The sequence below is a fragment of the Serinus canaria genome, chromosome W (genome assembly GCF_022539315.1).
Source record: "Serinus canaria isolate serCan28SL12 chromosome W, serCan2020, whole genome shotgun sequence".
Taxonomy (NCBI): Eukaryota; Metazoa; Chordata; class Aves; order Passeriformes; family Fringillidae; genus Serinus; species Serinus canaria.
Window position 1 is genome coordinate 14,457,219 of NC_066342.1, and position 27,911 is coordinate 14,485,129.

General features: G+C 47.5%; 1 protein-coding gene across 1 annotated transcript in view; it reads right to left on the reverse strand.

Annotated features, from left to right (window-relative positions):
- Window positions 1-25,290, reverse strand: part of LOC127060961 (F-BAR domain only protein 2-like) — a 259,614-nt gene extending 234,324 nt beyond the window's left edge. Inside the window, exons 1-3 of the mRNA XM_050986304.1 lie at window positions 24,886-25,290; window positions 10,690-10,831; window positions 10,457-10,609 (exon numbers count right to left, since the gene is read on the reverse strand). Of these exons, the coding sequence (XP_050842261.1) occupies window positions 10,457-10,609; window positions 10,690-10,831; window positions 24,886-25,046 (456 nt within the window). The 5' untranslated portion in view covers window positions 25,047-25,290. The remainder of the gene's footprint in view (window positions 1-10,456; window positions 10,610-10,689; window positions 10,832-24,885) is intronic.
- Between the last annotated feature and the right edge of the window lie 2,621 nt (window positions 25,291-27,911).

Consider the following 27,911-nt stretch of genomic DNA (forward strand, 5'->3'; position numbering starts at 1 on the left):
AGACGTGGACAGCATGATGGTGATGATCACTGTTCTCCAGAGCAATCAAGAGTGATCATCGCCCAACTGATACCATCCATCATAGCAGAAGTCACCAGAAAGATACATCTGAATACACGATTTCCCCTGACAAGATCAACACCTGCCACTACTCAGGAAACAGCGATTGTCCAGCCTTGCACAGTGAAAGAAACTTTCATGCATATGCGGGGTTGCAAAAGAAATCGGGGCACCTCTGCCTCAGGAGGCATAAAAAACTGTATAAAACAGCCCCACTGGAAACGGCATTCATGAACAGAGGGGAATCCAATGCGATAGAGGTCAGATCTAGGTTCACCCAGCGCCGATCCCGGGCTCAACACTGTCTCTTTGGCTGTGGGTTTTTGAGGACTGTATTTTGGTCGCAAAAATAAAATCTTTTGCATTTTTGATAATTTGGTCTTCGATTGATCATTTATAACATCCCCATCCTTATTTTGACCTACAACCTTTCACTATATTTTCTCCCCTTCCCCCAGCTGAGGAGAGGAGGAATAGAGTGATTTGGTGGGTGCCTGGCATCCAGCCAAGGTCAACCTACCACAGTCCTTTTGGCATCCACTGTAGGGTGAGACAACGGCAGTTTTATACATATATAAAAAACATGTTATAGTAATAGTAGTTATCGAGTAACAAGCTCCTGTGCAGGACACGGAGTTTGTCAGCTGCACCACTTATGTCTTTATTTTGCTGAATTTGGGAACATGTTAATACAGACAATGGTTCTGTGCTTTGCCCTGGCATTGACAGCCTTGTGCTGTGGGAACTGTCTTGTGAAAAAGATGAGGGAATACATCTCCCTCTCCCTACCTGGGTCTGATGTGGATGGTTTTATTATGCAGGCTCCAGAGGTCCTTGTTAACCCTTACATTATTTATTTGATACTACTAATAAACATTGTTGGCATATTACAATGTTTGTGGAATGCGGTGTCGCCCTGGTGTAAGAGATGACTCTTTAGTGAGGCGATACTGAAATGCAGCCTGAGGCATCCAGTTCTTGGGTGGAAGTCTGTGTGGAAGAATTTGAGAAGTTTCCTAGGGCAGTTATCACCTCCCATTACCTGGGACTTTACACCTGAACAGGCAATGAACCCTAACAAACTGATAAAAGGGTGCCTTGCTTACCCCAATGAATACGAGCAGCTTCTCACCCTGTACTGGGGCCTGGCCTGTGCCTACAGAGCCACAGCTCAGTACCCTGAGAGAACTGTAGTTGAGGCAGGAAACAAAACTGCATTTCAGGACACTATAGCTGAGACAGGGACGCAAATCACAGCAACTACAGTAATTGCTGCAGTAGTGAAAAAGAAAAGGTAGACAAGGAGAGGTCCATATGATTGATTAGAAAGGGGCAGGAGGAGAAGAGGAAGAAGAAGGAAAAGAATGAGCAAAGGAAGGGTCTGATCACAAAGCTGGTCCTTCAACAAAGAAACTGAAGAAAGGAGTGAGACAATTAAACAGGAAACTGGTTCCTCAGTCCCTGACTTCATCAGTATTTTGAGACATGCAGCAAGATAAGAGCTGCCAGCCAGGTGAGTGGACTTCTGCCTGGCTGCTTCAATGCTGGGATAATGGGGCTGAAAGTCAGCAATTGGAAGGTCATGAAGCCTGACAGCTGGGATCCCTTGCTAGAGACTGGGGAATTGAGAGCAGAATTGTAAAGGAGGCAGTAATTTGCAGTCTCTGGAGATGGCTCCTCTTAAGCATGAGGGCAAGATATCCATTTAAGGAAGATCCTGTGAACTCCCTAGGAAAATGGACCACTGCAGATGAAGGAATCCAGTACTTGGGAGAATTAGCAGTGCTGTAAGTCATCTGTAGTGATCTAAAAAATTTTAATGTCTCTAAAGATCCAGAGGATGTCCCTTGCACAATGGCCATGTGGAGGAAGGTGATTCAAAGTGCCTCAGGGTAATATTCCAGCAGCTTTGCAGCAATGTATTGCCCAGAAACCAGCCGCAGAGTCTTCCTGGCTCTAAAACTTTGAAGAAAATCTCTGTCCTTGCTTACCCCTGGGCAAGCACCTCAGCTGTCAGGGGTACCCCAAGAAATCAGTCGTCTCCTGCCCTGGCCAGAGGGAAAGGAAGCCCCAAGCACAGGCTATGTGGTGAATTTTGGCTCTTTCTATCCCAAACAAGGTGAAAAGAATGTGAGTTTTCAAGCTGGAGAGAGATAAGAAGGGCTCCTTGAACCTTGAAACCAGCAGAGACCAGACCTGAGGTTGGGCTACAGCCAAGAGACCAAGGGGGCATGTGTAGAAGGATGGGGTAAAAAAGTTCATCCCCAAGGAAGAGTCATGACTTCATCCCATACGACCACCAGATGACCACCTGCGCAAGCCCAGAAGGACTGATAAGCTAATTTTTATATGAAGTGGGGCTGGGCTGGGCTAGGATATGAATATGCATGGACTTATTGAAAAACTTAATGCATATGCAACATTTTAGCAGATAAAAGAGGGGTTGAATTCTCGGGAGGTGCACATGCCTTTGCAGAGCGATCCTGCATGTGCCTGGCACTGAATAAATACATACCTACTTTACAACTTTTACGAGTTGTAGAGTTTTTTCGTGAATCAAAGAACTGAAATTACCTCCTTTGAACCTGGTGAGGGGATTTCCAGTCTGACACTGCAAGGGTCAGGCAGTGAATACTCTGACCAGGAACAGGAATAGAGGGTCCATGTCTTCAGCCAGGGGGAGGAAAGAGATGGCTGGGCATACTGGACTGTGTGGATTCAATGGCCTGGCACATCAGATCCACAGAAGTATAAAGTTTTAGAATATATTGATGCCAAAATTATTTTTCCTTTTTTATATATTCTTCATATATATTCATCACTCTGTACACTGTTATTATATAGTTTCCTAATTTTGGTACTTTTCCTATTAGACAAACAGATTCCTGATGGCCAGTTCTAATCTCACTTCTTATGGGAATCAAGGACAAGACACCTTCCCAAGACACTTTCCCATAAACAATTAGCAAGGAAGGGGGGCTTCAGAAGGGGTTGAACTAAGAGATGGAATTACTTAATCACCTGTGTTTCTAAATGGGGATTCTTGTCAATTATGCTAATTTGCTAAACTTATAAAACTGTGTGTGCCCTATGTCACGTGTGCATCTTCTGCACATTTTCGACGTGTTGTGCACCTGGAGGGACCTTCATTAAAATGGTAACTGCTTTTTATCACGTAACCTTGTTTGGCTCTTGATTTTAGGGCTCAAAAAGGCAACATACTGGTGCACAGTACACACTGATGCCATCAAGGCACTGGCGTGTAGAACCCATCTGGATCTCTGGAGTGACAGAGGTATGCCAGAAGTTGTCTGTATTGAAGGCTGAGGGGAGTTTATCAGGGGACAAATGGAAAAAGCACCCCAATGTGACTGGCCCAGAGGTCCCTTGTTATCCTTGACATCAACTATCTCAGGAGAGGGTAATTCAAGGATCCAAAGGGGTATCAATGGGCTTTTGGTGTAGCTACTATGAATACAGACAGATCAAACAGTTATCTACCCTTCCTAGCCTCTCAGAAGATCTCTTCATTGTGGGACTGTTGCAAGCAGAAGAATAGCAGGTGCCAATTGCTACCAGGCCAGTGCACCAGCAATATTGCACCGAGACTCTCTGGCACCACATCCATCAACTGATCCATCAACTGGAGAGCCAAGGAGTGCTCAGGAAGACTCACTTGCCTTTTAATAGCCCCATATGGCCAGTGGGAAAGTCTAATGGATAATGGAGACTAACAATAGACTATCATGGCCCAAACAAAGTAACACCACCTGAGTGCTGCCATACTGGACATGTTGGAACTTCAGTATGAGCTGGAGTTGAAGGCAGCCAAATGATGTCACAACTGATATTGCTAATGCATTTTTCTCAATCCCTCTGGCCGCAGAATGCAGGCCAGTTTGCTTTCACTTGGAGGGGTGTTCAATACACCTGGAATTGACTGCCCCAAGGGTGGAAGCACAGCCCAACCCTCTTCCATGGACTGATCCAGGCTGCACTGGAACACAGTGATGCCCCTAAACATCTGCAATACATCAGTGACATCATTGTGTGGGGCAACAAATCAGAAATGTTTGAGAATGGAAAAGGAATAATTCAGATTCTCTTGAAATCTGGTTTCACCATAACAAGAAGCAAGGTCAAGGGACCTGCATAGGAGATCCAGTTTTAAAGAATAAAATGGCAGGATGGACATTGTCACATCCCTATGGATGTGGTCAATGAGATAGCAACTAGGTCTCTACTGGCTAACATGGAGGAAACACAAGCTTTCCTAGACCTTGTGGGGTTCTGGAGAATGCACATTCCAAGTTATAGCCAGCTTGTGAGCCCCCTCTATCGAGTGATCTGGAAGAAGAACCATTTTGAGTGGGGCCTTGAGCAACAACAGGCCTTTGAGCAGATCAAACAGGAATAGCTTGTGTGGTAGCTCTTGGGTCTGTTTGGACAGGACCAGCTGTGCAAAATATACTCTACACTGCAGCTGGGGAGCATGGTCTCACTTGGAGCCTCTGTCAAAGGACATCAGGAAAAACCTGAGGTCGACCATTAAGGTTTTGGAACAGAGGTTTTAAGGATCAGAATCCCAGTACACTTCAAGTGAAAAAGAGATATTAGCAGCCGATGAGGGGATTCAAGTGTCATGGTTTTAGACTGGGCACAATGCCAGTGCCTCCATGAAAACACATCCACCTGGTGTCTACTGTGAGATGTGACCGGAAACAGAGCAAGCAAACACCAACTTAGGAATAAAGGGAAAAAAAACTTTATTAACACACACACACACACACACACAAAGAACAGAATGGAAATCTTTCAAACACATTTCTCCTCCCCCTCTCCATATTCCATGCTCTCACCACGGAAATGGACCAGAAGATTGCTTTTGGGGTTTCTCTTTTTAAGGATACTTTGGTCAGTTCCACAAAACGACAGTCTCTCCATTTTGGGATAACAAAATCCCCCCCATTTCCCCCGGGGCTAGGGCTTCATGACAGAAATCCTCTTCATTTCTGATTTCTGCCCACCACTACTCTTCACTGCCTTTCTTGGATCTGAGCCATTGCTTTCCCCCCAAAACCGCAGTCTCTGTGTTACAATAGTAAGTTAGTCCGTCCACAGCCGAAAAAACTGCTCCTCCGTTTATCTCTTCCCAAGTACATTCTTCTCATTATCTCCACTACTCCCTACTCACACAAACCTCTCATTTCACTTGTCCATTTCTTCTTGTTCTTATCTCTTTCCTCCGGGAGGATCAATGTTTGGAAGGTTTCCATCATGAAAAAAAAAGTTAAAATCATCTTATAGGTGCCGGACTCTCTTCTCACTCTTGGCCGACTTCCCAGGAGCTGTACGGCGCATCTTATCTCTTTTCTCTCCTTTCTCTCTCTCTCTCTCTAGGAAGCGGGGTGGGGGGGGGGAATTGCTCGGTGCTCCTCACTACTTCCACCCCTCCATCCTTTCACTTCCCCCCCCCCCTCGGTCTCTCTCTCTCCAAGATCCAAAGCCTCCGGCCTACCTCACGCCGCCTCGTGGCCTTTTCCCCTCCCCCACCCGGCCTACAGCCGGAGGGGGAGAGAGAACTGACCTGATCCCTTTGCTGACCGACAAGCAAGAGAGCGTCACTTCCTGGGAGTTCTACTTTTATACCCTGTGTTCTTAGAGGCTGAACCATCCCCTCATTGGTCCAAACAGGTGCCAATATTCACACCTGAGCCCCCACCGGGCCAACCACTGTCTCCAAAAAAAAAACCACTTCCTTTCAAACCAGGACATCAAGCCACCTCAGAAATGGTTGGGACAGAAGCATGTCTCCTCTTGATACTGCAACTGCCCATGCTACACTGGCTGTTCAAAGGAAACATCCCCATGGCACATCATGCAACCAGCACTACATGGAGTAAGTGGGTAGCATTGATCATGCAGCAAGCTTGACTGGGAAAACCCAACAGCCCAGGAATCCTGGATGGGATAATGTACTGATAATGTTTCTTCCAAGAAGCAGTACCATATAACAAGTTATTGGAAGACAAGAGGCTATGGTCTATTTACTAATGGATCCTGTCGTGGTAGGAAACCATTGAAGGTGGAAAGCTGCTGTGTGGAGTTAGTTTGCAGAAGTGAAAGCCATCCAACTAGCCCTAGAAATTGCTGAATGACCAAAGTGGCTTGTAGTCTATACTGACTCCTGGATGGTGTCTAATTCCCCATGGGGGTGGCTACAGCAGTGGAAGAAGACCAATTGGCAGTGCAGAAGTAAACCCATCTGTGCTGCTGCATTGTGGAAGAACATCGCTGCATGGGTAGAAAACATGGCTCTGAAGGTATGTCATGTAGATGTTCAAGTGCTCAAAAGTCGTGCCACTGAAGAACATCAGAACAATGAAGAGGTAGATGAGGCTGCTAAGATTGGAATAGCTCGGGTAGGCTTAGACTGGGAGCAAACGTGTGAGCTATATATAGCCCAAGGGGCCCATGACACATCAGGACATATAGGAAGGGATGCAACATACAGATGGGCTAGTGATTGAGGGGTGGACCTGACCATGGAGGCCATCACACAGGTTATTCACAAATGTGAAATGTGATGCAATTAAGCAAACCAATATGGCGAAGCCTAGTGTCCTGGTTTTGCATTAATTGAATTTTTGGTGAAGAGGAATACATCAGCTATGGAAGTAATTCTCTGAGAGAAGCTGTTTAACAGCTTCCTCTGTGCCTGGCAAAAGCCAATTGCTGGCTAGCTTTGAGAATTCACACACTGCTAAGCCAATTAGAAAAGCTAGAAACACCTCTATGAGAGCATATTTAAGAAAGAAGAAACCTCAGGAAGTTCCTTTTTTCCTTTCTGCCCTTGAAGGGGTGGCTGGGGGTCCCAGCAGGCCCCAGGACAGGCTGGGCCGTGCCCCACTGCTGGGCCCCAGGGGGAGCTGTCCCAGCAAAAAGCAGCGAAACTGCTGAGATTCTGCCTGGGCACTCCTGCCACTGCAGGGGGGGGGGGGGGCACTGGGCCCTGGCGCAGCCCTCCAGCACAGCCCCTGAGATTTCTGCCACTGGGAAGTCATCCCGGCACAGTGAGTAATTATGCAGCTGAAATCAACACCGCGAGCAGCTCCATGGCTGCTGCCCAGCAGAGATTGTGTCACCAACAGTGAGAGGCAATTCCCCAATGCAAAGCTTGGATGAGATTAACCTTTTCAGCACTGCAGAACTTCATAGTTTTTTCAATGAATAGAGCTTGAGAACAGACAAACCTACAGATACCAATTCTCTCCAGAATCAGAGAAAAGAAAAAGGTGAAGACATGTGAGGAGAACAACATGGAAGCACCAAGGTCAGTGGAGAGTGAGGAAGAAGAGGAGATGCTTCAAGCCTCTGAGCAGAAATTCTTCTGCAAACAATGGTGAAGATTATAGTACACCAGACTATTTCTCTGTAATTCATAAAGCATGTGGGGGGATGCAGCGTTCACCCACAGCCCATGAGAACTGGAGAATATAGATGCTGAAAAAGCTGTGATCTGACTTGAACAGAGAGAGACAACTTTTGCTTTCAGAGATAGGACTCTTTGCTTCTAGACTAGAACAGTTCATCCTTAAAAATTGTACCCCATAAGCCAGTGGCCCTCAATAGCAGTTGTGGGAAGACTGCCAAGTCAATGGGAGGGACTTTCATGCTGTGAGCAGGTACCAGGTGGACTGTTTAGCCATGAAATTAAAACCACGGAAGAACTGTAAGTCATGGGAAGAATTCTATGGCCTAGCAAAAGAGACTCCTCTTCCTAAGTGAAGATTCTTTTTAGAAGTGATAAAATGACTGAATATTCTGGGTTTTGTCTCTTTGCATTGTCATTGAGAAAGAAAGAGGGTCTGAGGGGAGAAAAGGTGTTCTAAAAGTTTATTTTAGTTCTTACCATTCTTCTTTTAATTCAGTTAATAAGGTTTTCTTTATACCTTTTAAAGTTTTGAGCCTGTCTTGCCCTTGAAGCCTTTTCTCCTAATCCTTATCTCAACCCTATGAGCTTTATTTTAACTGGGATTTTTTTCACCTCCTCTGCTCCAATTATAGTAGAGGAAGATGAAGATGAGTAGATGGTTTTCGTGAGTGCACTGGCATTTGGCCAGCGGCCAACTCGCTACACCTAGCAAATTGACTATTGGACCACTGTCAAGACAAGAACCACCACTGGTACTGCCAAGGCAAGAGCTACATACTCACCATGATGGAGGCAGCTATTGGTTAGCTGGAAACACACCTTGTAAACTATGCCACTTTCTAAACACCATCTCAGGTCTTGTAAGGTACATTTTGTGGTGACATGGTACCTCAGAGAGAATCGAATCAGACTATGGGCCTCATTTCTGAAATAACCTCATAAACTCCTGGGCAAAGAAACATGGTATTGAGTAGATATATAACATCCCTTATTACCCACTCTGGAAAGACTGAGACTGTTAAAAACTATGTTGAGACCACTGGACAATGGGGCATGGAAGCATTGAGATGCAAATTTAACAGAAGTCACTTGGATGGTTAACACCAGAGGACTTGCTAATTGCCCTGGTCCTGCCCAAATAAAATCCCTACATACTGTGGAGGAGATAAGGTCCCTGTACTACACACAGGAAAACTACATCAACCACCTTCTTTATCTACTAGGTGGGTGACCTTATTGTAGGAGATCAAATTAGTTAAACAGAACTTTCACTTTGTGAACCCATGTTGGCTGTGCCTGATTGCATTGTCCTTTAAATCCCTTTCAATAGTACCCAGTACAATCTTCCCATAATTTTACCAGATATTGAGGTTAGACTAGCAGGTCTATTGATCCCTAGGTCTTCCCTCTCATCTTTTTTGTAAATTGGAATAATGTTGACTAGCTTCTGGTGAGTAGGCACCTCCTCAGACTCTCCAGACCTTTGGTAGATGATGGAGAGGGGTCCTGCTGTAGCATCTACTAGCTCCTTCTGAGATAAATACCATCAGGCACTGTGGACTTATGAACATTCAGCTGATACAACTGGTCCCTCACAATTTCAGTGTCCACAAATGGAAAGGCACTGTTCCCACAGTCATGGTCCTCTAAATCAGATCTTGGGCTGCCCAGTCACCCATCAGTATTATTAAAGACTGGCGGGTGGGGGAAGCACTGAATACCTCTACTTTTTCTTCATCCTTATTAGTCAGATGACCATCTTCAACAAGTATCAGTCCAATGTTTTCTTTAGACCTCCTCTTGCTATTAATGTACTTAAAGAGAGACATGGACATACTAGAGAGAGTTCAGCAACAGACCAAAAAGATAATCAAGGGACTGGAGCATCTCTTCCATGAGGAAAAGCTGAGAGAGCTGGGGCTGTTCAACCTGGAGAAGAGAAGGCTCTGGGGAGATCTTGCCAATGCATGTAAATACCTGAAGGGAGAGTGCAAAGATGAGAGACAGGCTCTTTTCAGTGGTGCTCAGTAACAGGGCATGAGGAAATGGGCACTGACTGAGACATAGGAGCTTCCACCTGAACATCAGTCAACATGTTTTTTACTGTAAGGGTGACTGAGCACTGGAACAGTGTGTCCGGGGAGATTATGGAACCTCTATCCTTGGAGATTTTCAAAGCCATCTAGTCAAGGTCCAGGGCAGCGGGCCTGAGCAGGGGTATTGGACAAGATGACCTCCAGAGGTCATAGAATGGTTTGGGTTGGAAGGGACCTTAAAGATCATCCAGTTTCAACCCTCCTTCTATGGGCAGGGACACCTTCCACTAGGCCAGATTGCTCAGAGCCCCATCCAACCTGACCTTGAACACTTCCAGGGGTGGGACACTCAAATCTTCTCTAAGGTCCCTTCCAACCATAAACATGCTGTGATTCTATAAATGGATCAGGCTCCCCCATGACCCAAGAAGAGTATTAAATGCAAGCCCTTGGAGTTTTGGTCCATGTTACTGGAACCTCTTAAATTATCATTGAAAGTAATGTTAACTTGTTTTTCTTCCCAATGAAACAGACTTCAAATACTCCCATAATTAGCTGCTTTGCCTCACTTGAAGAGACAACACAAAACTTCCTACTCATTAATTAATTAACAAAGGCATTGAACATTTGCATATTTACTTAATAAAATGCATCTGAAAACAGAAGCTGGAACATACAATTTCTGTAAAGGTCACTGAACAAAATTATCATATGATGCAGGTAATTACAAAATAAAGTATTAAAACTGCAGTGCAGTTAAAACAGATAAAGAAGTGTAAACAAAACATAATCAGGCATTCAAAGCATCATGCACATTATGAAATAGCCATAACCACTTTTAGTCCTTTTTGAGCATTTCATTAATACAAGGTGAATGTTACAGATTGACAACACAATAAATTTAAGTAAGATGTCACAGAACTACCTTATCAACTTCTTTCTGTGTTGCTCCTTCCTTTTTCAAACGTTCTTGTTCGACAAACTTTGCATTGTAGTTTTCCTTTGATTTCTGTAAGGCCTGAGTGATACTTTGAATATTTTGTACTGCTTCTAATGTTCTTGAAACATCTTCTTTAGTCTGCTAAATATCACATACTTGTCAAAAACCCCAAAACATTTTAACATTAACAAGTCATTGGTCATGCATAAGAAAATAACCTTTTTATAAGTTTTGATTTGTTCATCTCCATACTTATGAACTTCTTTTATTAGCTCTTGTAATCTCCGCATGAGGTCCAAGTGACAGCTTGACAGTTTTTCTGTTGAGATTTTGAAAACATCCCAAACTGGTGCGAATAGCCTAGATTGAGGGGACAAAAAATAATACTAAATTTAATGCTCATCTGAATTTGTACTAAAATCTGGACTGGTATTAACCAGGAGGGACTGGTTGAAGACAGGAAGGCTGGTGGCAGCCTTGGCTGTAGCAACCATGAAATGGTGGAACTCAGGATCCTGTGTGGAGGAAGCAAAGCAGTAAGCAGGACTAGAACCCTGAACTTCTGGAGACCTAGCCTCTACCTTTTCAGGGACCTGCTTCAAGGAATTGAATGGGATAGGGCTCTAGAGAAGGAGTCCAAGAGAACTGGTCAATATCTAAGTACCATTTCCTCCAAGCTTGAGAGCATTGTATCCCCATGAGCAAGAAGTCAGGCAAAAGGGGCAGGAGACCTGCATGGATGAGCAGGGAACTTGTAGCAAATCTCAAATGGAAGAAAGAACTTTATGGGATGTGGAAAAAGGGACAGGCCACGTGGAAGGACTATAGGAACATTATCAGGATATGCAGGGATGCAATGAGGAGGGCCAATGCCCACTTGGAATTGAATCTGGTAAGGGCTATCAAGGACAACAAAAAGGGCTTCTACAAGAACATGAGCAGCAAAAGGAAGATTAGGGAAAATGTGGGTCTGCTGCTGAATTAGATGAGTGTCCTGGCAATGGAAGACACAGAGAAGGCAGAATTACTGAGTGCCTCTTTGCCTCAGTCTTTACTGCTGAGGATGGCCCTCAGGAATCCCAGACCTCGGAGGTTAATGAAAGCTGGAGAAAGGAAGACTTCCGCCTGGTCGTAGAGGGTTGGGTTAGAGATTGGCTAAACAGACTCAACAGCCATAAATCTATGGGCCTTGATAGGGTGAACCCATGGCTGAGAGAGCTGGCATATGTTGTTGCTCTGCTACTCTCCATCATCTTCGAAAAATCATGAAGAATGGACAAGGTGCCCAATGACTGGAGGAAGCCCAATGCTACTGCTATTTTCAAAAGGGGCAAGAAGGAGGACCCAGGAAGCTACTGGCCAGTCAGCATGCATCTCCAAGCATGTAGAAGAAAAGAAAACCATCAGAAGTAGTAAGCATGGATTCACTGAGGGGAAATCATGCATGACCAATCTGACAGCTTTCTATGATGACATGGTAGAATGGGTTCATAAGGGGAGAGCAGTAGATGTTGCCTACCTTGACTTCAGCAAGGCATTTGACACTGTCTCTGTCTTGGTTTGAAAAGACAGGTGTCTGCTGTGGAAGGCAGGAGCCTCTCTTGAAATGGAAAATGTAAACCCCCTCCCTCTGAATTATCATAATTTTGAAATTAAGGGGCTCTCAGGAAAAGATGTGGGAGTAGGAACAGCAGTTCTTTATTAGGAAAAAAGATTTTTTAAAATGCAGTAATACAAAGCAACACTGACAGAGTCAGAATGTGACTTGACACCCTGTTGGTCAGGGTGTTGGTAGAAGTCCGACTAAATGGTGGCTGCAGTCCTCCTGGAGTGAAAAATGTGGTTCTGGTGAAGCAGTGATCCTGTAGAAGGGTGTAGTTTTCCTCTGAAAGTCCAGTGGTGGTGTAGATGGGCCTGTGTCACCCTGATTTTCTAATATTTTCTAAGCCTTCTGATGTTTACCTCCTTGTAGAGAACTTTCTCACACACTTTCTGTAGATAACACATTGTTTTGCATTCCTTTATGGAGGAGGAGAAACTTGATAGACTGGTAGTTTGTCCAGTGGCCTTGGAGAGGTGGCACTGTCACCCTCCAATCCACTGTCACTTTTGGAAAACTATAAATATTGGGGTCAGAAAATAAACTTCCTCTTTTGCTCTTCACCTTGGAGCAAAGGTGTGCGTCTGATTCTTTCGTGTCCGGTAGCAACATCTGGTTACCGCCGAAGTGTACTGCAGCCTAGGCTGAGACAGGAGTCGGATTGCGGTGAGGCCGTGCCGTTCTCCCAACCCCCACCTTGGTGCTTTGCCTGTTGTTCTTGTGGTGATGGCTCCCTATCTGACTTACGAGGAGGAGTCTTTCGTTTTGGACATCTGGAGAGATGTCCTGGAGGTGAGGCAAATTCCTGGTTCTTGGAAGGAGTTTATGAAACTCTATTCATGGGCCAGGGAACAGGGATTCTTTTCAAACCCTGTGCGGGCGTTCTCCAGGGAGGAATAGTCTCTTCTGAGAGCCCGCCTCCGGGATGTCCTCCTTGACGATTGTACCGTGGAGGCGGTGCCACTGCTGGTGCAGTGGAAAAGGTGTGCGATGGTTTGGCAGGGGTCTGGTTTCTCTAGCCCTCGGAGCTCCCAGGGAATCCCGTCTCTCTCGGTAGCGGACGAGGGGAAGTTTGAGTTTCTGTCTGATGTGGACCCCCCCCATCCCGCTCCGGGACGAATCCGGCCTGGAGGACGGTGATTGCTCCCCTGGGGCGGATTGGGCTCCCGGCCAGCTGGCCCCAAGTCCGGGGGGAGGAGCCTTGTGGGCGCCAGAACTCCCCGTAGAGTGGGCAGGCCACCCTTGTTCCGCTTCGCCCTGCAGGGGCAGCGGGGCAGGTGGAGCGCCGCCTTCCCTCTGTGCATTTCCGGCGCTTGGCGGCGGCGGGGAGTCTCTGGATCAGCCTCTGCCTCTGCTCGAGCCTGATTCTGTGACGACTCTTTGTCCGAATGGCGGCGTTTCCACAAAATTCTCCCTGGGTGCGGTGGAGGCGGGTTTGCCTGCCTCCGAGCCGGACTCGCCGGCTGGGGGGGCGCCATCGCCTGTTTCTGGGCCTGCGCAGTTGGTGGAGGCAGCCGGGGCCGGGGAGTCAGTCGGTGCTCCATCGGACCCCGCCCCGGGGGCCGGGCGACCCGCCCCTCTCCGCTCAGAGGGGGCAGTGCCTGCTGTAGCGTCTTGCGTCTCGGATTGGTCTCTCATCGGGGGCCTACCGGGCTTGATGGTGCCGCCCCGCGGTGATGGGGTTTCGCCGTCCGTGCCCCTCTCGGCGCCCCGCCCAACCCCCCCGTCCGGGGACGGGGACCCCGAACTGATCTCGTTTCGGTCCGTGCCGGCTCCGCGGGCCGTGCCGGCGCCGGCGTCTGCCGCGGCCCCCCCCGCCGGAGCTGCAGCATGACAGGGCGCTGTAGTATCCACCTTTAGCGCGACTGCTGGCACGGATGGCGGGAGGCCGGTGGGTCCGCGGGGCCGTTGCTCCCCCCGGTCGAACCTGTGGACGCTCCCCCCGTGCCAGGTGACCGTGCGTCCGAAGGAGCCCGGCCGTTTCTGGTGGGAGTGTAAGTCTAAGACCGATGAGATGTGTGAGCCTGCCTCCTTGCGGCATCTGCGGGGTCACGGAGGGGGCCCCTCTGGCTCCGCTGGTGCTGCGGGGGGTGCAGGGACGAATGGTTTTCGGCCAGCTCCTAGTCAGGCATCTGCTCTTGTCCCTGCGCGACCGACAGACCGGGGCGCAGCAGGAGCTGCGGCTTCGTCAGGGGGTCTCCAGGCTTTCCCTGTGATCAGGGGTGTCACTCATAGTACCCTTGAACCTGTTTATTATAGGCTGGAGAAGGAACTTTGTGATGCAGTTACTCAGCATGGTGTGGGGTCTGCCGAAGTTATGCAGATTCTCCGGAGGGTTGCTAGGGACGTGCTGACGCCTTCCGATCTCCGTGCTGTGGCTCATTCCCTTTTTGACCCGGTGCAGTACGGTGTTTTTGAAACCAAATGGGCTCATTTGGTGGCCCTCCAAGTGGCACAGAATGCCGAGCTGGGACAGCAGGATCCCAGGCGTGCGGCTGTGCCTGAAATGCTGTTGGGCAAGGGACCCTATGAGGACCCCCAGGGGCAGGCTGGATTTCACCCCCTTATGCTCGATCAATGCAACTCGGTGGGCATGGCAGCGATTGTTCAGACCCTGGAGATGATTGCTCCAAGGCAGGCATTCGCAACCATTGTCCAGGGGCCTGATGAGCCGTTCATGACATTTGCAGCAAAGCTGACTGCAGCTGTGGAGAGGCAGGTGCCGGATCCTTTGGCGAGGAAGGTTGTGATTGCAAACCTTGTGAGGTGTTATTGCAATGATGATTGTCGGAGGACCATAACGGCTCTGCCTGGGGTTCCTTCCATCTTTGAGATGGCAGAGGACTGCACAAACCTCGTTCCCATGGGTCAGAAGTTGGCTACTGTGGCTACAGGGCGCAGCCAGTTTGGGCAGCACCACAGGGCAGGTGGCCACAGCAGGGGAATGCACAGGCTGCAAAGAAGCAGGGGAAGAAGACACAGAAGGTAAAATTTCCCATGTTCTTGTGCAGTCGGTGCGGTAGGCCTAATCATATGTCCAGTGTCTGCAAGGCGACTGTTCATGTTAATGGCCAGGCTTTAACGAGCTCGGGAAACGTGAAGCCGAGCGCGCGGGGGGGACGCGCCGAGACAGAAGCCTCTCCCCAGACCCCGGAGCCGATGGAGGTCTGCTTTGCGGGCTTGCAGCCAGCACCCGCGGATCCGCAGGCGTGGATGTCTGCACCGCAGCAACAGTCGTTGTAGAATCTGGTAAGATACACAAGGTTCCCCTGGATGCCTTTGGTCCCCTGGGTGGGGGCATGAGTGCTCTCCTGATGGGGATGTCTAGTGCCACTCTCCAGGGCATCATTGTGCACCTGGGGCTCATTGATGCAGATTTCACGGGGCAGATTTGCACCATGGTCTCCACAGCCACCCCCCCATTACGATCCCAAAAGGGACGCGACTTGCTCAACTTGTGCCCTTTAAGTCCTCTGTTTGCAGGACGTCTGACCGGTCGCGTGGAGCTGGCGGCTTTGGATCCACTGGGCCGCCCCAAGTTCACTGGACTGCTGTCCTGACCAGGGACCGTCCCGAGATGCTGTGCACCATGTCCATCCCTGGTGTGACACCGTCGGAGATCCGCCTCCGCGGGCTTCTTGACAGTGGTGCTGATGTCACGGTTCTCTGCCTCGACACCTCTCCCCCGGAGTGGCCCCTGAATCCGGTGGAGGCGTCGGTCACAGGACTGGGAGGGACGGCGCGGTGCTACGTGAGCCAGCGGCCTGTGCTGGTTGTGAACCCGGAGGGACAACAGGCCTGGATTAGGCCTCATGTTACTTCTACTCCTGCCAATCTCTGGGGGAGGGATGTTTTGTCCGCCTGGGGGGTGCCTATCGGGACGGATTTTTGATGGGGGCCACTGCAATGAAGGGCGCGGAGTGTCCTAGGCCTCCTATACGATGGCTGGTGGACAAGCCTGTTTGGGAAAACCAGTGGCCCCTCCCTGACGAAAAATTGGTCGCCCTTCGAAATTTGCTACAGGAGCAGTTGTACCAGGGTCATCTGGAACCTTCGACCAGCCCCTGGAACACTCCTGTCTTCTACATCAGAAAGAAATATGGGAAATGGAGGTTGTTGTAAGACCTCCGAAAGGTCAATGCTGTGATGGAAGGTATGGGAACATTGCAGGCGGGCATGCCATTGCCTACCATGCTTCCCGCAGACTGGCCGGTCATCGTTGTGGATCTGAAGGATTGTTTCTTTACAATTCCTTTGCATCCCAATGACAGGCCGAAATTTGCCTTCTCGGTGCCAGTGATTAACAATGCTGAGCCCACACAGAGATATCAATGGAGGACTTTGCCCCAGGGCATGCGAAATTCTCTGGCCATATGCCAATGGTATGTGGCCCATGCCTTGTCTGGAGTTCACAAGCAGTTTCCTGATGCACGTCTGTATCATTATATGGACGACATTTTGGTGGCTGCGTCCACTCAAGATGAGCTGCTGAGGATTCAGCCTCAGTTGCTCGATGCTCTGCATACTCATGGACTGTAGGTGGCTCCAGAAAAGGTTCAACAACAACCGCCTTGGAAGTATTTGGGGGTCAAAATCCTGGAGCGGACAATCTGCCATCAGGAGGTGCAATTTGTGCAATCTGTGAAGACACTGAACGATGCTCAGAAATTGGTGGGTGTCATCATTTGGTTATGTCCGTACCTGGGACTAACCGACGCACAGCTGTCTCCACTGTATGATTTGTTGAAAGGAGACTCTGACCTAAGGTCACCTCGCACATTGACCCCTGAGGCGCGTGAGGCGCTGCAGGTGGTTCAGCGAGCTCTTTCAGCTTGCCAAGTTTATCACATTGATCCCTCCGTTGATGTCACTGTGTTCATCACCACTCCAGATTCTCATCCCACAGGCATCATTGGCCAATGGAGTGACAAATGGCCCAACGCTTTGCACATGTTGGAATGGGTTTTCCTGCCCCATCAGCCGCAGAAGACGGCAACTGCATTGTTTGAGCTGATTGCTCGCTTGATAATCAAATGCCGACAACGGTGTTTTCAATTGATGGGTGCGGATCCCGCAAAGATCATACTCCCAGTACCCCGGGAAGATTTTGACTGGAGCTTTGCAAACAGTGTGTCCCTGCAGAGCGCTCTGGAAAATTTTTCAGGGCAGATCACTTATCATCTGCCCAGCCATAGGCTATTACACGTGGTAAAGTCCACACAGATCTCTTTTTGGCCCAAAAATAGTCAGGAACCCGTGCAAGGACCCACCGTCTTCACTGACGGTTCAGGGAAAACAGGAAAGGCCATTGTTACCTGGAGGGATGGATCTCAGTGGCAGGTTCTGGAAGGCCATGAGGATGGGTCAGCCCAATTGGTTTAATTGAGGGCTGCTGTCATGGCGTTTGAGAAATTTTCCCAGGAGCCTTTCAACTTGGTCACGGATTCCGCCAATGTGGCCGTCATCGCACAGCGTTTGGGTCATTCGGTATTGAAGGAGGTCAGTAATCCTGCCTTGTTTCAGTTACTGAAGACCTTGTGGTGCGCCATTCAGGCTCGGGTTCATCCGTTCTATGTTCTGCATGTGAGGAGTCACACCAATTTGCCAGGATTTATAGTGGAAGGTAACGCGAGGGCTGACATATTACAGCGGTTTTCTGAGGTCCCATGATGAGGGAAGAGACGACAACGTTGACTCCATGTATCAGAAGGCTTTGATTTATTATGATACGATATATAAGATATAGAAACTATACTAAAAGAATAAAGAGAAGGATTTCACTACGAAGGCTAAGCTAAGAATAGAATAGGAATGTGTAAACTGAAGTCTTCTCAGCCCGAGACGGGCCGAACAGGTGAATTGTGATAGGCTCTTAATTTGAAACAGTCTGACGGGGCCAATCACAGATTTTCCCGTGGCATTCCACAGCCAGCAGATAAGAATTGTTTAGTGGGTCCGCTCTTCTCACTCTCAGGAAAGGAAAAATCTAAGTAAGGATTTTTCATTAAATATGTTGGCAACATCTCACCCTTTAATTTAGTAAATTAAAAAGAAAATGCAATCAAAAGATCACCCAAATGCTGGTGTGGAACCATCAGGGAAAACCCCTCACCTGCAGAACACCAAATCATCATCACATACATCACCAAAACAATCTTAAAATAGAACAAAATGCAAAAACAGTCCAAGGAAAGTTCATTGCTTCAAGTCCAAACAGCTGAGTTTTAGGAAAAAGTCCAAACTGAAGATGTTCTTCTTTGACAGTGCAGAAAAGTTCAAGTCCAAACAGCTGAGTTTCAGGAAAAGGTCCAAACTGAAGATGTTCTTCTTTGACAGTGCTGAAAAGTCCCTTTTGGTCCTGAAACAGGCTTGCAAAATTTCCTGAGCTGCCAGCTCTTTCAACTCTTTTTATTTAATTTAATTTTTTTTTTTTTTTTTTTTTTGAAAGAGCAGTAGCAGACAATGGCCCACTGAGGCCCCAAACAGGCTGGTCTACCAGCCACCATTTGCGGGGGGCCCTGCACCCCGTGGAGGGAACAGAGACCCCAGACCCGGCTTACAGAAAGGTGGGCCAGGTCCCGACGGGGGGAACAACGCCCCCAAACCCAACAGGCGCTGGCCGGGAGGCCCAGGCCCAGGGAACCGAGCCAAACGGCCCAAACCCGGCCCGCGGAGCGGGCTCTGTGTTCTCTCAATCCGGCACACAGCTGCCGATCTCTGGGCAGCATGAGCGACCGAATGCTTCAGCCCCGCTGAACCAGTACAGACCAGCAGCTGGGGAAGAAAAGCTTTCCAAGGGAACAACACCCCAGATGTGGGGGTGCTTCGTCCCCACAGCAGATGAGCGATGCTCACTTTGCACTGTGTCTCCTGCCTCTGCATCTCAAATGCAAAAGATGTTCCCACTTTCTGCCCCTCGGTACCACCCCCACCCCCTGTGGGCTGGGGACCGGAGACAGAAGGCTCAGGAACCCCCTCCCCCACGCCGCAAGGGCGCGCAGGGGGAGTCAGGCATTCCAACCCCCAGCGGGAAACCCCGAACCAGACTCGGGTCAGCCCGGAAAAACACCGAGTCTGAAAGCAAGCAGACGGCCCGAGCTTGCGCTCAGCTGCCTAGCCACACCCCCCCCACGGAGGGGCAAGCCTGAGTCCCCTTCCCCCGTCCCAGCTCCCTCGCAGGGCAGCCTCGGTACAGCCCGAAAAGCTCGGGGGAGGGTCCCGGCTGATCGCGGGCGCCGCGGCGGCCGCTGCGGTCGGGTCCGATGACGGTTCCGCTGGGAGACTCTCAAGCCCAGCCCCCTCCACCGGCGCGGCAGGCGAGGGACCGACCCCCGCAGGAGAGGCTGCAGGTCCCGACTCTGGGACGGGCTGCCGTCGATCGTCGCTGCTGTTGAGTGTGTCGCCCAGCAACGCGGGCGAAGCCGCGGAGGGCGGTGCTTTCGTCCCGGAACTGCTGACAAGCTCTGTTGGAGGCGATGGATCCACCCCCGCTGGAGGCTGGCCCACGGGAGGAGCTGCAGGGACCGGCCCCTCCTCTGGGGCGGGCAGGGGCGGGGCCCTTGGCCCCGGTTCAGGTGACAGAGCCAACCCACCTCCCCCCTGAGGGGGAGGAGGCAGGTCCGCCGGCTCCTGGTCCAAGGTCGCAGAAAAAAACTTCTCTTCTGCCGCGGGCAAAGCGTCGCCCCCCCACCCCGATTCGGGGGGGCTGGAGATTTCCAGGCAGCGGATTCGGACAGGCTTGCCTTTTTCCAGCTTCAGGGAGAAGGGAGACAAGCCCCGTGCATTTGCAATCCACTGATATGATAAAGCTTTCCGTTTCAAAACTGGGAAGAGAGTTCTGAAAGGCTGGTAGATCGAAGGAAAACCGAATCCCCAGTAGAAAAGATCTCTGATAATGAATTCCATGCATTCCCAAACATATGAGTCAAAGGCATACAGCACATCAGAGAAAAAACCATGGTGTTTTGCCCACCGGAAAAACTCATAGAAATGTGTCATTAGCATAGGAATGCTGTCCTCATCACCCCATTTTCGCCAGAGGTCAATAATTTTCTCCTCTGAGGGAGAGAATGGAACCTCCGTCTCCGTAGGCACCCTCTGCCATTACCGAATCTGCCTCACACGAAGGGCAGCATTTTCAGGAAAGGCAGTGTAAACAGTACCTTGCGACAGTGTGCTCTGGGCTTCAGCAGGCTGCTCTGTGCCGCGAAGACACCTGGACATCTTGTCTCGGAGACTTTCCAAAAGGTTCTCTCTGTGGCCAGCCTCGGCTGTGAACTCTGTCCAATTTCAGGATCTTCAGTTCTTCAGCTCCTGGCTAGAAGCCACTCCTGTGGTCCCTTTATTCACTCGGGGTCACCATTTATTACAGCGGGTTTTCTGAGGTCCCATGATGAGGGAAGAGACGACAACGTTGACTCCATGTATCAGAAGGCTTTGATTTATTATGATACGATATATAAGATATAGAAACTATACTAAAAGAATAAAGAGAAGGATTTCACTACGAAGGCTAAGCTAAGAATAGAATAGGAATGTGTAAACTGAAGTCTTCTCAGCCCGAGACGGGCCGAACAGGTGAATTGTGATAGGCTCTTAATTTGAAACAGTCTGACGGGGCCAATCACAGATTTTCCCGTGGCATTCCACAGCAGCAGATAAGAATTGTTTAGTTTGTTCCGACTCTTCTCAGCTCTCAGGAAAGGAAAAATCCTAAGTAAAGGATTTTTCATAAAATATGTTGGCAACACTGACAAGTTAGCTAACCCAGCGTGGGTGGCGCCTCAGCCTGATACACACGCGCAGGCCAAGGCATCACATGGGTTTTTCCACCAAAACGCACATACCCTGCAAAAGCAGTTTCAGCTGACGCCAACTGAGGCTCGTGACATTGTTGAGTCATGTGATGACTGCCACGCACTTGCTCCGCCTTTGCCGGCAGGGGTAAACCCCAGAGGCCTTCAGGCCTTGGAGCTTTGGCAGACCAATGTCACCCAGATTGCCGAGTTTGGCCGGCTCAAGTATGTGCATGTCACGGTGGACACGTTCTCCTCTGCCATGTGGGCTTCTGCTCACACTGGGGAGAAAGCCCGTGATGTCATTGCCCACTGGAGGCAGGGCTTTGCTGTTCTGGGCATACCTTCTGCTGTGAAAACCCACAATGGTCCTGCTTACGCATCTCAAAAGGTGCGGCAGTTCCTGCAGTTGTGGGGTGTCTCACACAAGTTTGGTATCCCTCATTCTCCAACCGGTCAAGCTATTGTAGAACGCGCTCATGGTACGCTGAAGCGGGTTCTTCAAAAACAAAAACGGGGAATGCAGGGTGAAACCCCGCAGTCGGTTGGCAAAAGCTTTGTGTACAATCAATCATCTCACTATGCTGCAGAACTCAAATAACACTGTCATTTCGAATCACCATCTCTCATTGCAGGCTGCGGATGAGGCACTTCAGCCTCGAGCGAAGGTTCGGGTGCGGAATTTAGTCACCAAACAGTGGGAAGGTCCCTATGACCTTATCGCTTCGGGGCACGGGTATGCTTGTGTATCCACAGATACTGGGGTACGCTGGGTACCATCGAAGTGTGTTCGCCCTGACCTGCGACGGCAAAGACAGAACCCGTCCGACGGGCAACATGGAAACCGTGACCAACCTGAAAGGCATCAAGTGGGTGAATCATCGGGTGATGACTCAGATGCAGACGACACGGGTGATCACTCCAATGATTCCTCCACAAATGGACACTAAATATTGTTCATACTTCCCTTTGCATATTATTCACCTCCTTTTTTCCCTTTTTTCTTTTTAAACGGAAAAGGGTGAGATGTCGCCCTGATTTTCTAATATTTTCTAAGCCTTCTGATGTTTACCTCCTTGTGGAGAACTTTCTCACACACTTTCTGTAGATAACACATTGTTTTGCATTCCTTTATGGAGGAGGAGAAACCTGATGGACTGGTAGTTTGTCCAGTGGCCTTGGAGAGGTGGCATTGTCACCCTCCAATCCACTGTCACTTTTGGAAAACTATAAATATTGGAGTCAGAAAATAAACTTCCTCTTTTGCTCTTCACCTCAGAGCAAAGGTGTGCATCTGATTTTTTCGTGTCTGGTAGCGACAGGCCTGGTCTTCCTCTGGGAATCCAATGGAAAAGAAAGCTGCTCCTCTGGGAATCCAGTGAGAAAAGACTGCCTGTGGTGTTTCAAATCTCCGATTATATCCAGGTAGGAATGCTTGGCTCCTCTCCCTGGGCAGAGCATCTCACAATGGGGTGATTAATTTTATCAGTCATGCAATGACACTCAATGGCCCATTAACAGAAGATATTTCCTGGAGGGAGCATTGGTTGTGGAAGAGATAAAGAAAACTGCTCCACCTGGTTTTAACAGGTGGCCCAGTTAACAGAAGATAACTCCCCCGCCTGGTTCTAACAGATGGCAATAGTATACACACCCTCAGCCACATCTTGCATTTGCAACCTAAGATAGTCTCCCATAACATCCATAAATTAGATGAATGGCCAGTGAGGTAGATAAAGAACTGGCTTAATGGCAGAGCTCAGAGGGTCGTGACCAGCAGAGTAGAACCCAGTTGGAGGCCTGTAGTCAGTGGCGTTCCCCGTGGATCAATACTGGGTCCAGTCTTATTCAATTTGTTTATCAAGAACCTGGACAAAGTGATAGAATATACCCTCTGCAAGTTTGCTGCTAATTCAAAATGGAGAGGAGTGGCTGATACACCTGAAGGCTGTGCTGCCATTCATCAAGACCTTGATAGGCTGGAGAGTTGGATGGAGACAAACCTAGTGAGGTTTAACAAGGACAAGTGTAGGGTCCTGCATCTGAAGAGGAATAATCTCAATTACCAGTATAGGTTGGGTGCTGACCTACTGGAGATCAGCTCTGTGGAGAAGGATGGGGGAGTCTTGGTGGATGACAAATTGACCATGAGCCAGCAGTGTGCCCTTGTGGCCAGAAGGGAAAATGGTATCATGGGGTGCATTGGGAAGAGTGTGGCCAGCAGGGTGAGGGAGGTGATCCTGCCCCTCTATTGAGCCCTAGTGAGGTCACACCTGGAGTACTGTGTCCAGTTCTGGGTTCCTCAGTACAAGAAAGACAAGGAACTACTGGAGAGGGTCCAGCAGAGGCCACAAAGATGATGAGGGGTCTGGAGCATCATTCTTAGGAGAGACTGAAGGACTGGGCCAGTTTAGTCTAGAGAAGACTGAGAGGGCATCTCATCAATACATATAAATATCTCAAAGGCAGGTGCCAATAGGATTGTGCCAAACTCATTTCTGTGGTTCCCAGTGACAGGACAAGGAGCAATGGCCATAAACTAAGACAAAAGGAATTCTACCTCAACATGAGGAAGAACTTCTTTCCATTGAGAGTGGCAGAGCACTGGAACAGGCTGCCCAGGGAGGTCATGGAGTCTCCCTCTCTCAAGACATTCAAAATCCACCCGGATGCATTCCTGTGTAACTTGCTCTAGGTGACCCTGCCTTAGCAGAGGGGGGTTGGGTGGGATGATCTCCAGAGGTCCCTTTCAACCCTAATTATTCTGTGGTTTTTTTCTTTGTTGATATTATTTTTTTTTCAAAATGGTGCTACAGTGTAACTGATATGTCTGTAGAATTTCAGCTCTGTTCATAAAACTGAAGCAAATAAAAAACCCAGCCACTGCTATAAATATTATTTGATGTTTTAAATGTACTTGGCATCTTACTTAATTTTTCAGTGTTATATGCTTTACCTGTGTTGACTCTATTGAGTAAAATGCAGCAAATTAACTTATTCTTCTCCATCAGCAACACAATAATGACAAATGATATTTCTAAAGATGATACAAGAGCAGCTCAAATAATTGAACATGTACAGGTATTTTTATGTTCATACTTGAATAGTGAAAAGAACCCAAAAGTTACTTGGCTAATTAAGTTTTCGGTTCTTACATCATTACGGCCACAGGGTTAACCATATAATAAAGGAAGGTGAAGGACAGGTAATTCTTCAGATTCAGATTTCTATACTGCATGGACTTCTCCAGCTATTCTAAAGATACATTCCTACTTCAATTTCTAGGTCAGTGTGGCTGAAAAATCAATACTATGTATAGCCTTTAAAGCACTGATGTTATAACTAACATGAAAATACAGAACCTTCGAAGAGCAGCAACAACTAGTATCATATTATCCAGTGAGGAAACCTCTCCATATTTCTAGCTGTGATTATGACAAATAAAAATCATCTTTAGCCTCATGTAAGAAGTCTGAGCTTTTGGCATAATATTTCTAATTTTAAAAAATCCATTAACATTCAATTATTTAAAAAACATATCCTGTGCACAAAATTTTAATTACGCTATGGAATAAATCTATTGAAAACTCTCATTCTTAGCATGTCCAAGGACAGAGAAAACACTTGAAAAAGTAGAAATAATAAAATAAAAAAATTTGCTGCCACATTTGCAGAGCATAAGTTCTTTCTTAAAATAATTACCATAGGCTTGGGAACACAGAATAGAAAATCACATTCTTTATTATGTCTCAAAAAATCTCAACCTTAAACACAGAGGAACAGGCAACTCCTCCATGGTGTTGGGCTTTTTGGTTTGAGTTGGTTTTTTTAAACTGTGAATAAAGAACTATACAGTCTTGTTTTTCATAGCTGCATGATAATTTGCATAGCTTCACAGTAACTGAAAAACTAAGAATCATTAAATGTAGAAAAGTTATGGTACTTTGAACATCATTAATAAAATAAAATCAAACTTGATGCTTAACATGTTAAACTATTTCTCTCTTCTACACACTTACCCAAGTTGCGTGTAATTGCTCACTGATTTGGCTAGTTTTGTCATTGATCTTGAATATGCCTCCTCTATTGCAGCCCTGTCAAAGAAAGCAATAAAAAACATAACTGAAATTTTGGAGATATTTAAAGAAAAATGAATAGGCACTCTAAAGATGCAAAGCATAGGAATTTTTACTTCAGCTGAAAATTACTCCACTCAACAACTATATGCAAAACCACAGAAGTATGTTTAAAAAAAATAATCTAAGAACACTGATAGAAGTTTGCAGGGAACAGAAACAAATAAAACCTAAGGGCTTCTGCGGGCTTTCACAACCAACAAGAAAACTAAACTCCAAATAAACTACTCCCTTTCCCCCACCCCCTCAGACAATGAAGAGACAACAGGGAGAGATTATAAGTTAAAATAACAACTTGCTAAAATCACAAATAACAATGGCATCAATATAAAAAAATACATAAAATGAGGGTGCCTTACCGACAAAAAGGAATTTACCACCAGGAACAAAGAAAAACACTTCCCATGATACTTAAATAGGCCAGGGAGAAACTTTCTAACACAGTTTTGAGTATTAGAAGGCAGGCATTCATTATTGCAGTGCTGGTTACTCGGAGGATCCTCCCCCTAATTAAGTGCTCCAAGCATCAGGTAAACAGAGTTTTTATTATGCACACTGATTACATATTCATTAGCTATCCCCACTTTCTTGCTTTATATGTATTACTTTATTTTACATTGTCATACCTCTTAGTCCTTATATGGTTCTTTGGAGTCTGTCTTCAATGTCTGGTATCCTTTTTAGGTGGCTGTTCCTCAACCCCTGCTTTTGAATAAGTGCAATATTGTTGTTTTGCATAACTTCTGTTTGCCTAAGTTACATCCTTTATCTATTTCTCCAAAGCTATGCTGTTCTGTTCTACTGTCCTTATCACCCAAAGACAGCACCTGACATAATCGCCAAACAAAGGAAAAATGGCAACCAATCCCATCATGGTGGCAGCTGCAGTGTTGGTTTGTGGCTGTGGCTACAGTTTGGCTCCACTCAGCTCAGCTGGGCTTCATTGTGGCTTGGGCTTCACACAGCTCAGCTGGGCTCCACTATGTGCCGCTACCACTCTTTTTTTTCTCAAAGTGGCATCTTGGGCTCACCATCACTGTCCTCCAGCAGCAAACCACAAAAGCCATAGATCAGAGGAATGGGAAAGGGACTGCCAGTGGCAAAGAGGGGCTAGGTCTGCTGGGCTGTCCCAAATACCTTCTCCCTGGAGAGAACCAGGCAAGATGGCCCTTTTCCAGCATCTGGCCTTCAGCCTTTCCTGATGAAACCACACCTCCCAGCAGTGACGTAGGTAGTATCAAATATTAAACACCAAAGCTCCATCCCCTAGCTTTGAAACCATAACATTATCCACTGCTTATTCTATACCATCTACATCATGCCCATATTTACACCTTTCAACTATATATATATATACACACATATAATTAGGCACAGGCACAGGTATGATTTCAGTAGTCACTGATCATCCCCCCAAGATGTTTGTAGAGTTCATTTAGTCCATGCATGGTATAACTGGAGCAGTCCACATTCATTGTCTATGATATTTACAACATGCAGTGGCAGAGTCATACAGAAACCAGAATTACATATGTAATTCAATATTATAGGCTGTTCTCATACAAAGTCAAATCACCCTGAGGTATACAATGTTTCACTGTCCCTCTGCATTACCCACTAAATGCATCCAGGTCCTTGAGCAAAAACAATCCCATAGATGTGTTTGCCTTTGCTTGAGGCAGGACTAATCCAAACTGTATTTCCTAACACATTCCTCATATGCACCACAGGGATGTTATCTCCTTCTATGGTATGTAAGGGTTCTATTTGAGACGGGTCAGCTTGATTGGTAGAGCCTCCAGTGTAAACTATCCAGGTGGCCTTTGCTAAATGTAAATCCTAGTGTTTGAAGGTCCCACCACCCATTGCTTTCAATGTGGTTTTTAGCAGTCCATTACATTGTCCAATTTTTTCAGAGGCTGGTACATGGTACGGAATGTGATGCATCCACTCAGCGCCATGTTCTTTGGTCCAGGTGTCTATGAGGCTATTTTTGAAATGAGTCCCACTGTCAGACTCAATTCTTGCAGGGCTGCCATGTCACCACAGGACTTGCTTTTCAGGGTCCAGGATGGTGTTCTGGGAAGTGGTGTGAGGCACAGGGTATGTCTCCAGCCATCCAGTGGTTGTTTCCACCACTGTCAGAATAGACCACTTGCCTTGGCAGGTTAGCAGGAGTGTGATGCAATCAGTCTGCAAGGCCTTCCTATATTTTGACCATCATCCACCATACCACAGGGGCGTTACCTGCTCAGCCTCCTTGATTGCAGCACATGTTTCGCAGTTATGGATAACCTGGGAGATAGTGTCCATGGTTAAGTCCACCCCTCAAAAATGAGCCCATCTCTATGTTGCAGCTTTTCTCTGATGACCTGGGGTGTCATGGGCCCATCGAGCCAGAAATGTATCTCCCTTGTGTTGCCAATCAAGATCTACCTGCAATACTTTAATCTTGGCAGCTTTATCTACCTGTCAATTGCTGAGATGTTCTTCAGTAGCCCAGCATTTAGGTATGTATGCAACTACATGACATATTTTCACAGTTAACTTCTCTACCTGGGCAGTGAGGTCTTGCCAGAATTCAGCTGTTCAGACAGGTTTCCCTCTATGCTGCCAATTGGTCTTTTTCCATTCTTCCAGCCACCCCAAAAGAACATTTGCTACCATCCAGGAATCGGCGTAGAGTGTTAGCCATTTCTCTCTTTCAGCGATATCTAAAAACAGCTGGATGTCTATCTGCTCTGCAACTTTACTTGATCCAACTTGTCCCTCAATAGCTTCTATGAGTCATCGTGTGGGACTCCATATGGCAGCTTTCCTTTTTCGAAGTATCCTTACAATATATAGCAGGAACTATCAGTGAAGAGAGTATATAGCTTTTCATTTTTTGGTAGCTGGTTATATGGTGG